Consider the following 12,683-nt stretch of genomic DNA (forward strand, 5'->3'; position numbering starts at 1 on the left):
TTTATGGGAAAAAGGGTTTTGTTTTTTGAATGGAGGGGCTATACATAAACATTTTGGAAAAAATAACAACTATATTTTAGAAAACTTATAGAAAAAGATCCCTACCATCAATTTACATAAAATATGTAATATTCAATTATCAGCTTTCATCGCACGATTTTCTGTACAACCATGATCAAGACCTGATGATAAATACGAAGCCAAGTACCCATATTAAATCCCAGATGCTTCTGCATTTTTCATTGCCATACATCCTGACAGCAAATGTTTGAGCCACTGAGAACTGTCGACAACATAATTTTATGAACAGCTTCTGGCTAGCAAGCTCTCTCTATTTTTATTTTCACTAATATTTTACCATACTGTAAGCTTTCTTAGATATTGACAAATAAAAAGGCTTTTTGGCTAGGGCATTTTAGTACATCTTCTTCACCTGCCTGTCTGACTCATATTTTTGTGTCTGATAGCATACTGTTCGCCAAGATCAATTTGCTGTGGATACACCTCTGGGTCACCTCAGGTACCAATATATAGCTGATTACAGCTAAGATGGTCAGTGGGTACACAGCTATTGATCGCATCAAAAATAGCTTGTGCTGTCTTTTTCTACTGATACAGATCCTTCAAAGCAAGAATCTTCACGAAACTTTTAGAAATGAATAGCGTGATGTTAGATTGTCCTTGATTTGCATGAGGTAATTATATTTAATGAGGTTCACATCTGAAGAGTTTTTTTTTTATCATATAAAAGAACATCTGTGGTAACTGAGATGAAATGTGTGTAAACCAAAAAAAACTCTGATTTGATCTCACACATACTTTGAAGAAGTGACAGGTTTTTCAGAAACAGCAAAACTACAGTGACAGCGGTGAGCATGGCTAAAAGGTAAGTGGGGAAAAAATTATAATTTAACATGATAGAGGCAGTGAGCCATTTATTTACACATTCCAAAATAAGGACAGCTCAAAAACCTGATTTCATTATTATAGACGAAGTAAACCTGACACCGAATCACTGTCAGTTAATAGATCATTCCTTTGGGGATGAATTGTTAGATATTCATGAAAATTGCCTGGAAGGGGAGGTTTTCAGATCACAGATGGGGGCGAAACGTGGCCCATGGCAACACAGCCAAGGTATCAGAACATTTCAATGTTTTTCTGCATTTCAGCAAGGTCAGACAGTTACAAACATATATCCTTAAGAAACTTCAAGAAAAAAAATCTCTTCCAGATGATTGCTTTTCCATTACATAATGCCACAGCTTAGCACTCCTTCTGTGTGGGACTCTCTGATATCGGCAGAACCTGCTTGTCACCCGAACCCAAATTTCGGATGGGAGAATTTGTAAGTCGCAAGTACGCATTGCAGCGCAACACAGTGAAGTGGTGTTACATTACAGTGCTGTGGGAAAACATCTGTAGAATGAAGCACAGACATTCTGAAATTCATATTGCTCTGATTCTAAAGTCGTGTGTTTTTCTGTCCAAATGAAGGGTTTTTCTTGCTCACAAAGACATCAAAAGGTCTGATTTCTGCTTTTGCATTTTCCAAGTGGACCCAAAGCTAATTGACTAATCGCTTGCACCATGGCAACCCAGAAGAGAAGTCAATATCAATCCAGTGCATATCATGCATAATGGATTACTGGAGTTCTGACCTTGACTTCTTGTTCCTTTTTTTATTATTACCTTGTTAAAGGAATAAACCAAAACTTTGGGAAATATACCTTTTTTCCACTTAGCCAAGATGTTCGATTTCATTTTCATTTTTGTGTATTCACTGGCTCAGTTTCCATGTTAGCATTACGCCTTAGTTTAGCATAAAGACTGGAAGCCTATATGAGTCAGTAGCCTACCTCCTTCAAAGTGTTTATGTCCTAAGATGTTGGTGTATTCCTTTAAGGCTGATGAAGCGAAAACATATTTAATACTGCTCAACAGAAGTATGATTTACAATGAAGCTTACATACAGAATATGGGTAGCACAATACAAGACACATTCTGCTAATCTGATGAGAGACACATAAAGCCAAGATTTTATGTTAATGTCTGCAAGCTAGCCGATCACTTTGATCACAGTAATCACTTCAAAAAAATAGTTTCATATTGTCACAATAAGCTTTTAAATTAAGATTCTTTTAATTTTAATTTTATGAAGTACAATAACTAGAAGCTGTATTCTCTGCAATCCTCAGCTGTGAAAAAAATGTTATAATACTATATATTATATACTATAGACAACAAGACATTTTTATAAAGAGCAGCAGCTAATTCAGATAAACCCAGTACAAAGGTAACATTGTCCCCTATGCCATCTGCCAAAGAGAACTCCAAGCAGAATAAATAAATCGCCCCAGTCACATTCAAATATTAGTGACGTATCAATAATTCCCACGTGTCACTGAGCCAATGGGTATATATCTACTCATGAAAAGCTGTGGATTACAGTGAAGCTTTCAGCGTGGCAAGTGTAAACCTTTACTGTTCGTCAGTAATGTAGATTCTTTCACCCCCACACACAGTGGAGCACCCTACCAAGGACTCCCAACGGAGCGTGAAGGCAATATATCCATCAAGCTCCATCCCCCACCGCCTCTTCAGAGACCACAATGCATAATTAGAATAACTCTGGGCTCAGCTGTAGATAGTGTATGTGTGTGTCTCTGTGCGTGTGTGTGTGTGTGCACAGGCAAATATGATTTTTACTCTACCGCGACTATACTATCACTGGAGGTTACTGGAGTGAAGTCAAACTAGTTAAATAGCATTGAAATACATTTTAGGTATCCAGCATAGCTCAGAGCGAACCACCTCACATAACCCAACTCACAGGAAATGTTCTGACAATGTTGCTGGAATGTTTTACCAACATTATAACATTGCCACTGCATGGCAGCAACATTGTGACAATGTTTTGTGTTGGCTGGCAGGTCTTTCTTCTATCCAACACCTCTGCTCATATTACCGCTCTATTTTTAGCTTGAATTATACAATGAAACCCCGTTTCATTTAGGAAGTGGTCAGAGATGCATTGCTTTTTCAATGGTCTCTATAGGCAATGTCTCTTTTGTTATTTGAGGCTAGCTAATATGATGTTAGATCAGTCCCTCAGCACCAGACCAAATTCATGTGATATAAGGTGATATCAAAATGATGAAGGCCTGCTGATATAGCTCACATTGAGTGAACAGTCTTCAAACAGCCAATGCCTTGTTAGATTGTTTAATGTATTTTTCACTGCTTTTATTGATCAGGTGGCTGCATTTAACTGGGATTATATTTTACTACTAATAGTATCTACTAATAGCATCTTCTACTTTATGAAGATAAACAGGCTTTTAGAAAGCCACAAATACGATTCAAATGCGATGAGTGAGCCTTTGCAAATAGCCATCTAATAAAATTGTGCAGCTCTTCAAAGCTTTGGATAATTCAAACTGCATATAGTACAAATCCATGCAGAGGTTATGGAAATGTACTTATTAATTATTCTGTCCTTTTAGGTTGTCAAGTAAAAACACACATGAGCCAAGATGATTTTGATTTTGAGGCTGTTGTGTGATGCAATTTGTGTTGTGTGGTGCATGATACATTATATCTACAGTCAGCTCCTTTATATATACACCCAACAATTACATTTTTCAAATAAAATATTTATTTCCCCAAAAAACATGTTTCACAATTGGCACCCCTGGTTTAATAATTTGTTCAACCATCACTGGCAAAGATGACAGTCGTGAGTTATTTTTGACCATTCCTCTATGCAGAATGTTTCACGATCATTGAGTTCCTTGGGTTTGTGCATATGAACTGCCCTTCTCAGGGTTGACCATAGGTTTTTTCTGTTTGGATTGCCCTGCTGGAAAATCCACATATGACCAAGTCTCAGCTTCCTAGCAGAGACTTGTCCTGGTACTTTGTTGAATTTATTATGCCATTGATATTAAATAGTGATCCTGGACCACTGGCTGCAAAACAACACCCAACACATCAAAGACCCGCCCACATGCTTGATGCTATGTACAAGGTCCTTTTCCTTGTTTTCTTTCCTTGTGTGGGCAAAAAGTTCAACATTAGGTATCATCTGACGAAAGCATCCAGTCATAATTCCAATGATGTTTGGCAAACTCCAGATGCTTGGTTGGTTTTGTTTATTATGCTCAGTAAGGGCTTTCTTCGTGTCACCCTTGGAAAGAGTTTGTTGGTATGGAGGTGGTTTTTGGTTCTTCTTGAGACTTGGTGGTCCCAAGATGCAACCAATCTCTGCTATTCTTAAACCATGGTCCCTGGATTCCTTATTGCCTCCCTCACCATAGCCATGCACTTACAATTCAAATGAGATTATTAAAAAAGAATAATAAACATGACAATACATGTATTGAAATAAAAGTACTGCATATCGTTTTTTCCCATATATTTTAACATAATATAGATAATGTTGTTTATCATATGCAGCCTTTATGCTTAATTTTTATGTGCCAATAATTCTGGAGCTAACATATTTATGTAATTCTTGCCAATTGATGCCATATGTATAAAAAGCTAAATTGCAATAACAGAAAATAATATACTATAATAAACTGGGTGTAGCAGTGCATAATTTCAATCCAGCTTTACAAAAATGCAATTAAGATCATGTTTGAAAGAAAAGACAAACGGTTTGTAATTGTAGAAATATAACCCTCTGTAATGCAGAAAATAGCATACTCTGTTGCAAAGGAATACTCCTAGTGGAAGGGGAGCCAGTTACCTTGGTGACAGAATAAAAGGTCAAAGCTAGTGTGTGTGTGTCTGTGTGTGTCTGTGTGTGTGCACGCGTGTGCGCGCACATGCATACGTGCATGTGTTTGAGTGTATATGCTTATGTGTGTGGTGGCAAGAGATTTACTGAACCGCTCATGGACTTACATATCTGATCATGGCAGCAGCATAAGAAACAGGGCATGGTGGCACACAAATACATGTACAAAGCAGCCAAATTAATGCTGTTGTCATTTGCATGAGATATGTACTAATTCCACAAACTACGTATATGGTTAGGTGTTTATGTGAAACATCAATAAGGTTTTGCGCTTTTGTTTTAGTGTGGAAAACACAGTGCATACACAGTGGAGTTCATGTCAGGGGGTGGGCAGTGGAATCGCATTGGTCAGTCACTGGCAGTTGTTGTGAGACTGCTTTTTAGGCCTATCAGCTGAAAAGGCCAGGCCTGTACAGACTCAGCAGTACATCATTACTGACCACTGTGGGTGCTCAGAATTGAAGTGCCCCCTGTGGAACGCCTTTCACTGGCAGGAAGCAGTACCTCTTTCTGAACCCAACCCCAAATTCTCCAAGGTCTCGTGTGCTATAAACCTATCCAGTGGAATCCAGAAAACATGGAAAAAAATATGTAAAGCAGGGAAAAAAACAGTGGTAAGGTGACAGCTACAGTACACATTCACAAGCCTTGAGTTCATTTCTAAACAGTGTCAGGTGATTTAAATTATTCACATTTTCCTTTTAGTTCCCAGTTTACCAGCTTTCCACAATTACAGTATGTTTAAAGATAAAAGACAAACGTTTATGAACAAATGGGTGTTTAAGCCTTTGAGTAGCACATCTTGGACAAAATGTTTTTCATCAAGGATTAAAAGCTACATGCAGTATGATCCACTGAGTCACACTCTCAGATTTTGAGTGCTTCCTTTTTTGGGGTGGTGGGTAGGGAGGTTCTACTTTCAAAAACAAAGTATTGGATAAAGAATATATTCAAAATGACTGCATGGCCAAAGTACACTTACTGATCTGAATGATTTTCAGCATTTAAATACTTTGCACAAAAGTTTGCATCATGTATTTATTTGCTTCATTTAAAGAATATCATTTTTTATAGCGCCTGCAATAGAAACGCTACAGGGAGGCATGTAGCGTAGTGGTTAAGGTAAATGAGTGGGACACGCAAGGTTTGAGGTTCTAATCCCGGTGTAGCCACAATAAGATCTGCACAGCCGTTGGGCCCTTGAGCAAGGCCCTTAACCCTGCATTGCTCCACGGGAGGATTGTCTCCTGCTTAGTCTAATCAACTGTACGTCGCTCTGGATAAGAGCGTCTGCCAAATGCCAATAATGTAATGTAATGTAATGTAATGTAATAAAAAAATGAATGCTAGCAATTAGCCTTTTTTTACCCTCTGTGCTTTCCGTAGTCTTTCTGTTCATTCTCATTTATTTGGTTCACCTGTTCTCACTTCCTGATTCTCGTTTCCCCCTTATTCTATATATATATATATATATATATATATATATATATATATATATATATATATATATATATATATGCCTGTTTGATTTTTTTGTGCTCTTGCCATTCTCTGTAGCGGGTTCTCTGGCTGATGTGGCTGATGTGGCTGATCTGTCCGTGTACTGACCTGTTTTGTTTCGACCACTGCCTTTTGGATTCTCCTTCGTGTTTGACCTGCTGTTCTTGTCTGCCTCGTTACAGAACCCTTGCCTGGTTTATTGTTTACAAACTGTCTTGTCTTCTACATACCAGTTTGCCTACAATCAAACATCTGTTTTACGTGCCCAAGAGTCCAAAACTTTTATTGGATAGTTTTATTTTATTTTATTCTGTGGTTTCACGACTGAAGGCTGACAGAAAATCTAAGGTATTAAATATATGCTCCGAAAAGGAGCTATTTCTACTGCCTTCACCCTCTTCTTCTAAAAGGCAGCTGCATTTCACCCTTCAGATTTGAACCAAAATGCACTAAAACATATCTATATTTTATTTGAGTTTAAATTATAAATAAAAGTAAAAGGCGTTTTACAATCGAAAGCAAGAAATAGAGCAGCTCTGATTGTACATATGAAAACATTTATTATTCAGAGGTTTTCAGTCTAAATTAAGATTTATGTCTCTTAACTTCCAAGCATTGTCCAGTTCTGTGGGGTCCTGTGTCCAGTTCTGTGGGGTCGTGCTGACTCAAGTTCAAGTGAAATTTTGTACCTTTGAGCACAAAGCCTGGCCTAAACCTATGCCAAAACAAAGGCTGTGATAACAGCCTACAGAATGAGTAAGGTTTAAATTGCAGGCATTGCACGCTGAGTCAAATCTTCTGCCAACCCAATAGATCATGTAAAGAAAATGCAATGTTTTCCTATGGCAAACATCTTCCTCATTCTATGCACTACATCCTCTCCTTCTTAACAGCAAAAGCAGAAATGCAAATGTGATGCAACCTTATATTCTGAGGCCAAGAAGGAAAAATAGAAAACCCTCCAAAGAAGATTACGCTTGCATAGTGCAGTGCAGGGGTCAGGATCGCCATTTATAGAATAAATGCTGTCTACTGTAAGAGACATGTTACTGTCACAAGCTTTATCTATTCTCCAGCTCCGTGAACATGAGGCAAACTCTGAGAATCACGCACACGGACGGCAGTCGTGCGTTCCCAAACACAACATAATCATAACGGTTCCATATCCTTCCGCTAACTTAAACTACGTGCCATAATTTCCATACTTTCTCTTCTCCTCTTAAGGGCGACAGAACAGTTGTCAGAGGAAGCTAGGCAAATGAACCCAGTTCAACAGATGCTGGTGGAAGTATCTCAGTCTAACATTATGGGTCAAATGCTGACCAGCACATTTCCTATTCAGTTCCTTCCTCATAGCTACTCCCAACCGCTTGGTGTGGCCCCATACACTGGGCACCTGTATGTAGCCCAGTGTTCAAATTACCCCAAAGCTTTTTGCCATGCCTGGCCACTCACTCACCCACTCTGACCTCTGACACAACATTACATGGGTATTTATTGCTAAATTCATTTAAATCAGTTGGATACGAGGAGAATATTATTTAATCCAAGTCATCAGCATCGAATATACCTACTAAAATAAATCCCGCATGCAGGCTATAGCTAACTTAATAAATCATCAGAGCAAAGTGCTACAATCAAACAATGATATACACACCAAATAAAATGCATTGACATTACCAGCTACTAGCTGTTTGAAAACATAGCTTCAGCTGGTCAAACCATGTTGAGTATGATACTGGTCTCAAGCGGTAATGAGGTTCATCACTATAGGCTATCACCAGTATCATTGATATTAGCACTGACGTTAGCATGGCTATGATTGCTAACCTCACTTGTTAACGAGATCTACTCCACACTCATCGTTGTTATCTTGTTTTGACCTTGATCTTGTAAAATCAATCTGCTTTCATTTCATCATTTTTCATAAATCATGAATCTGCTTGCACACAGCCAACCTTGTTTATTGTCAAAACAACTTCTGAACCGAATGTAGCTAAGTGCTAAACAAAAACAGCCCCTCTAGTGGTGTGGTTGAACATTACATCCACTTATTTTCATGACAGAGAGATGCAGATGACTCTTATAAATAAGAAATAAATGGGCACCTCTCTTTATATTTTTATAGATCTTCGAGGTATGCAGTGATTAGAACTCATGTCGCATTACCATAATTCCAAACCTGATGTAGCCTACTTTGTAGTGTCCTGGTTTTATTAAAATTAGGTCTGGCAATCTACAATTACTGTACATTGTTGCCAGTCTGGACAGATTGCAAAACATCAGTTGTCCTGCAAATATTTCATTTATTCTCCTGAGGGAATTGAAAATGGTCAACCGCACATGACTTGACCAGTGTGAATCACAATTTAGGTTAAATTCCGCCCTGCACAGAAATTGTGCGATGTACACACCCGCTTTCAAATCAACACCCGTCCAAACATCAGCTGCAAGCAAATCAAATCTTTGACCCTCTTACCCTCACCAAATGATATGCGCGACGCAAAAAAGCCAACAGAGAATTCTAAACGCCAGATGGCTGCTAGCATGTGGCCATGTTTTGTTTTAAAAACCTGGTTGACATATTGGCCAAACTAGGTCCTTTCGTGAAAGTGGTTATTCTTCTGTGAATGCCATTATAAACATTCAGTAGCATGTGGGAACCATTACATATGGCTACACCGAGCATACTAAACAAACAAATAAACCTGACAACAACATATATGATGCATGAGGTGGCAAAAACCCATTTAACCTCACATAGCTGGAGCTGTGAAGTAGGACCCCAGGGCAAGGATTTAGTAATACCTTGGTGTTCTGTATGTGTGTGAATGAAAATACTTTGAAACTGTAGTCGTATTGCTGCCATTCGCCTCTCAGCAGCAACATGGAGATGTGTTATTTCTCAAAGCAGCTTATTCTCAATGAGTCATTTGTCACACTGCCCTGTGGTTCCATGAAGGCAGCGTAGCTTAGAAAGCTTCTGTTCTTCTTTTTTCTTCTTTATGAAATGCAGGTTTTGACTCACTCCTGCACCTGCTGCAGCTTTGTCTGTGCATTTTTCAATAAGAAGGTGCTCTACCTCTTTGTAGGTGTCTTCAAAAAATGATCCAGGGTGGACTGATCTTAAAAGTGTGCTCTCTTTTCTACTTTGCAACAGCCAGATGAGGGTGCTTCCTCTTAAAGGGCCCTCGGGCAAGATTACAAGAAGCGAAAAGCCCACTCCATTAAGCAATTCCATCTCTTTACCCCTTCAAAAGATGCAATCAAATCTCTGACAACTGCATTGTGGTAACTGACCTTCTCTGACAAGATCACTAATAGAACGCTATAAATCACAACAAGGGCAAATGTATTGTGTATTAATTATACAGCTAATGTTGTGAAGGAGTCCTTTGCTTTGAGGCCCCATTAAATCCTTTGAGGTGAGCCAAATGACGTCCAGACAGTATCTTTGTGTCCGACCTCTTCAAGTCTTTGTCTTCCCACTGTCCCCCGGGTGAGGTTTGCCTGCATCCCATGTGTCGTAATGGGCAGATGATAAAATAGCCGTCTCTGGCTTCATGAATAATTCACTATAGAAATCGCATTTCACCCTGGCTGTAGTTATGTAAATTTCACCTCAACAATGAAAGCCAGATGTTTTATTTTATTTACTGTGATAATTCAAAATTAAACAGCATTGATCTATACTACTTTTAATGTGCACATAATTCAAAATTCTGCCTGACCTACTGTAGGCCTACATATTATGTAGCTGTGTTCATTTTTTGACAACACATTTCACACATTTTCTCTTCAATACATGTTGCACCCTACACATGAATTCAACTTATTTTTTCAGTTATACTAACAGATTATCACTGTTCACTATTACTGTTCATTTTATTAATCGCTTTGGATGAAAGCATCAGCTAAATAACTGTAATTTAATCAATCTAACAAAAGCATAGCATACTTTTTTAAAAACTTCAGCCCAGCCATATATCAAAAATAGAACCCTACGGCCACAAGGGCTTCTGGCCATTACCACAGCAGAACAACACCAAATTCATCATTCACCCTCAGTAATACAGTCAATCTGCCATTTGCTCTAGCCATAACCCTATTTACTAGTTTTTATATTTTGTATAACTTCTCCCCTCTACATCATCCTTATTTTTCGCAGACACCACCTCCAGGATGATATTTTTTAAAAATGGTTCAGGACAAGAAATAAATTACAACAACTGTTCCCAAAACACGGCTGTGCTCTAAAAAAGGCATTTACCACTTAAAAACAATACATTAGCAAAAGTCAGCAGTGTTGACTTTGGTGTATTCAAAGCTGTTACGTGAGTGATTTTGTTAGAAAACTGCACTTGCTTGCTTTATATAGACTGGTAAAATACAAAAGTGTGCTGTTTATTCATTGGCTGTATTTCATCCACTGGCACACCATGGAGCCTGCTATTGTGGGTTGTGCGTGGACCGCTGGGTTTCACACAGAATGGCCTGGGCCACTATGAAAGCTTGCCTGGGAGCTGTGACAGAGGCCCCAGAAAATAGCACATCTAATGCACTGTAAAACAGTGAAGCAACACAAAGCCCAAATAGCTTTTGCATAACCTGCAATGTGGCATATCTTTCTGGCCTGCCCGGCACCTTGGGTTACTGGGGTCCCCCCATGATATGAGATTTTACCATATTAATACAAAAAACAGCTGGAATTGTAATATTGTTGAAAGCCTTAAGGGAAACAAACCCAGAGACTCCGGTATGTTTAGCAAAGGATTATTCATGAGTAAGGTGATGTATTATGGGATACAAGGGAGAAGAGGAATCAATGTGGAATTTTACCATAACACAGCACTGTCTCCCCTTGCTAATGTAATACACCCTTTGCACACTCTCTCAAGTTACGCTATGACTTTCCTAGAATGATGATATAACATTAAGAATGTCCAACATAAAGAAAATTGATTGAACATACATACGCAGCATTAAAGTATAGGCTTCTTGCGAAAACCCTATTAAATAAAGCTTTACTGAATATAAGAAAAACACTTCTGTATTTCCCTATGACCGTAATGAATATCATATTGGCCCATATTGACGTAAGTATTTGCGTTCAGGGAGCCTAAAATGCAGCTTTTTCTCTTTTTTATCTCTTCAGTTAAGATCTGGATGAAATTGACCTGCCGTACTGCATAGTCTGACCTTATTTACACTTTTGTAGCGGTAGAAATACAAATAAGCCGGCAGGTTTGTCGTCAGTTATTTTAAACAACCTGGCTTTTCACCTGACGTTATGGCTCACGTTACCTGTAGAGGGCAGGAGTACTTGAGATAACGGTACAGTTTTGTTTCGCTAATACTAATAACGCAACTTCCTTGAATGAAAAATGAAAACCAGATGCTTCTGCTGTTAGTTAAAGACCATACATAGTGTAAGAATGCTTAAATATACCCCTTAGTCTTTGTTTATAGGCCTTGATGGGCTACCATTGCTTTCCATTTAAGAAACATTTGTTTCAAAGACTAGGCTATGTTAGCCGATCATACCAGTATGCTATTATTTTACTTAAGCAGAATAAGTTCTAATGGGCCTAGTCAACACAATCACATAGCCTACCTGTGACATCTGTGGCCTCAAGTTGATCTCCTTCAAATTTATGGACTGCGGTCTCAAATTGTTGAGAAGCTGGCACAGGAGGACCCCATCCCGGAGGGTCTGTGCTAAGTCGAATACCTGGGCTGATTCCCATGTTACTCGATGGGTCGGAGGAAGCACCTTGCAATTGATCAGCCACAGCGCGCATTGCCTCCAGAACTCCATGGTGTTTTAGTCGGACAAATCAACAAAATGTACACCACTCTCCAGGTTTATAAATGATTTTTTTTTAAGCAGAAACAGACCTCTGTTATATGAGATCCGTGCTTTTTTAGCCGCCTACAGTGAAAGTACAACTCGGAAGCAAGATTCGATTCTACTTCCCACTTTTGCATCGCAGAAGTATACGTGTACAGTATACATCGCTGAAAGCTTCACAACCGATTACAAAGCAGCACCGCTATGACAGCTTGCACTGCTCACTCGCTTGCTCTCTCCCTCCCTCCCCTTCTCGCCAGCTCCCACCCTCTTCTCTCTCCGCTCTGTAGCACCCTTCTCTTCCGCCCGCTACTCATATGTTCCGTGCAGACAGACACCGCCTCCTTTGAAGTGTTGTATCCACGAGAGCGTGAAGCCAGCTACTGTCTCTCTAAACGCCCAAGTGAACAATCGTTGATTTCACGGGAAAAACATAATCGATGATTCAAACCACGGATGTTCACTCTTAACGACTCTCCACGTGCGCTATGTTTACAGTCGATATATATATATATATATTTTTTTTTT

At 39.0% G+C, this 12,683-nt stretch overlaps 1 protein-coding gene across 1 annotated transcript in view; it reads right to left on the reverse strand.

The window, feature by feature from the left end:
- LOC133126340 (guanine nucleotide exchange factor VAV3) overlaps positions 1 to 12,418 on the reverse strand; it is a 76,801-nt gene extending 64,383 nt beyond the window's left edge. Inside the window, exon 1 of the mRNA XM_061238476.1 lies at positions 11,919 to 12,418. Coding sequence (XP_061094460.1) covers positions 11,919 to 12,122 — 204 coding nt within the window. The 5' untranslated portion in view covers positions 12,123 to 12,418. The remainder of the gene's footprint in view (positions 1 to 11,918) is intronic.
- Positions 12,419 to 12,683: the final 265 nt, after the last annotated feature.

The sequence above is a fragment of the Conger conger genome, chromosome 4 (genome assembly GCF_963514075.1).
Source record: "Conger conger chromosome 4, fConCon1.1, whole genome shotgun sequence".
Classification (NCBI taxonomy): domain Eukaryota; kingdom Metazoa; phylum Chordata; class Actinopteri; order Anguilliformes; family Congridae; genus Conger; species Conger conger.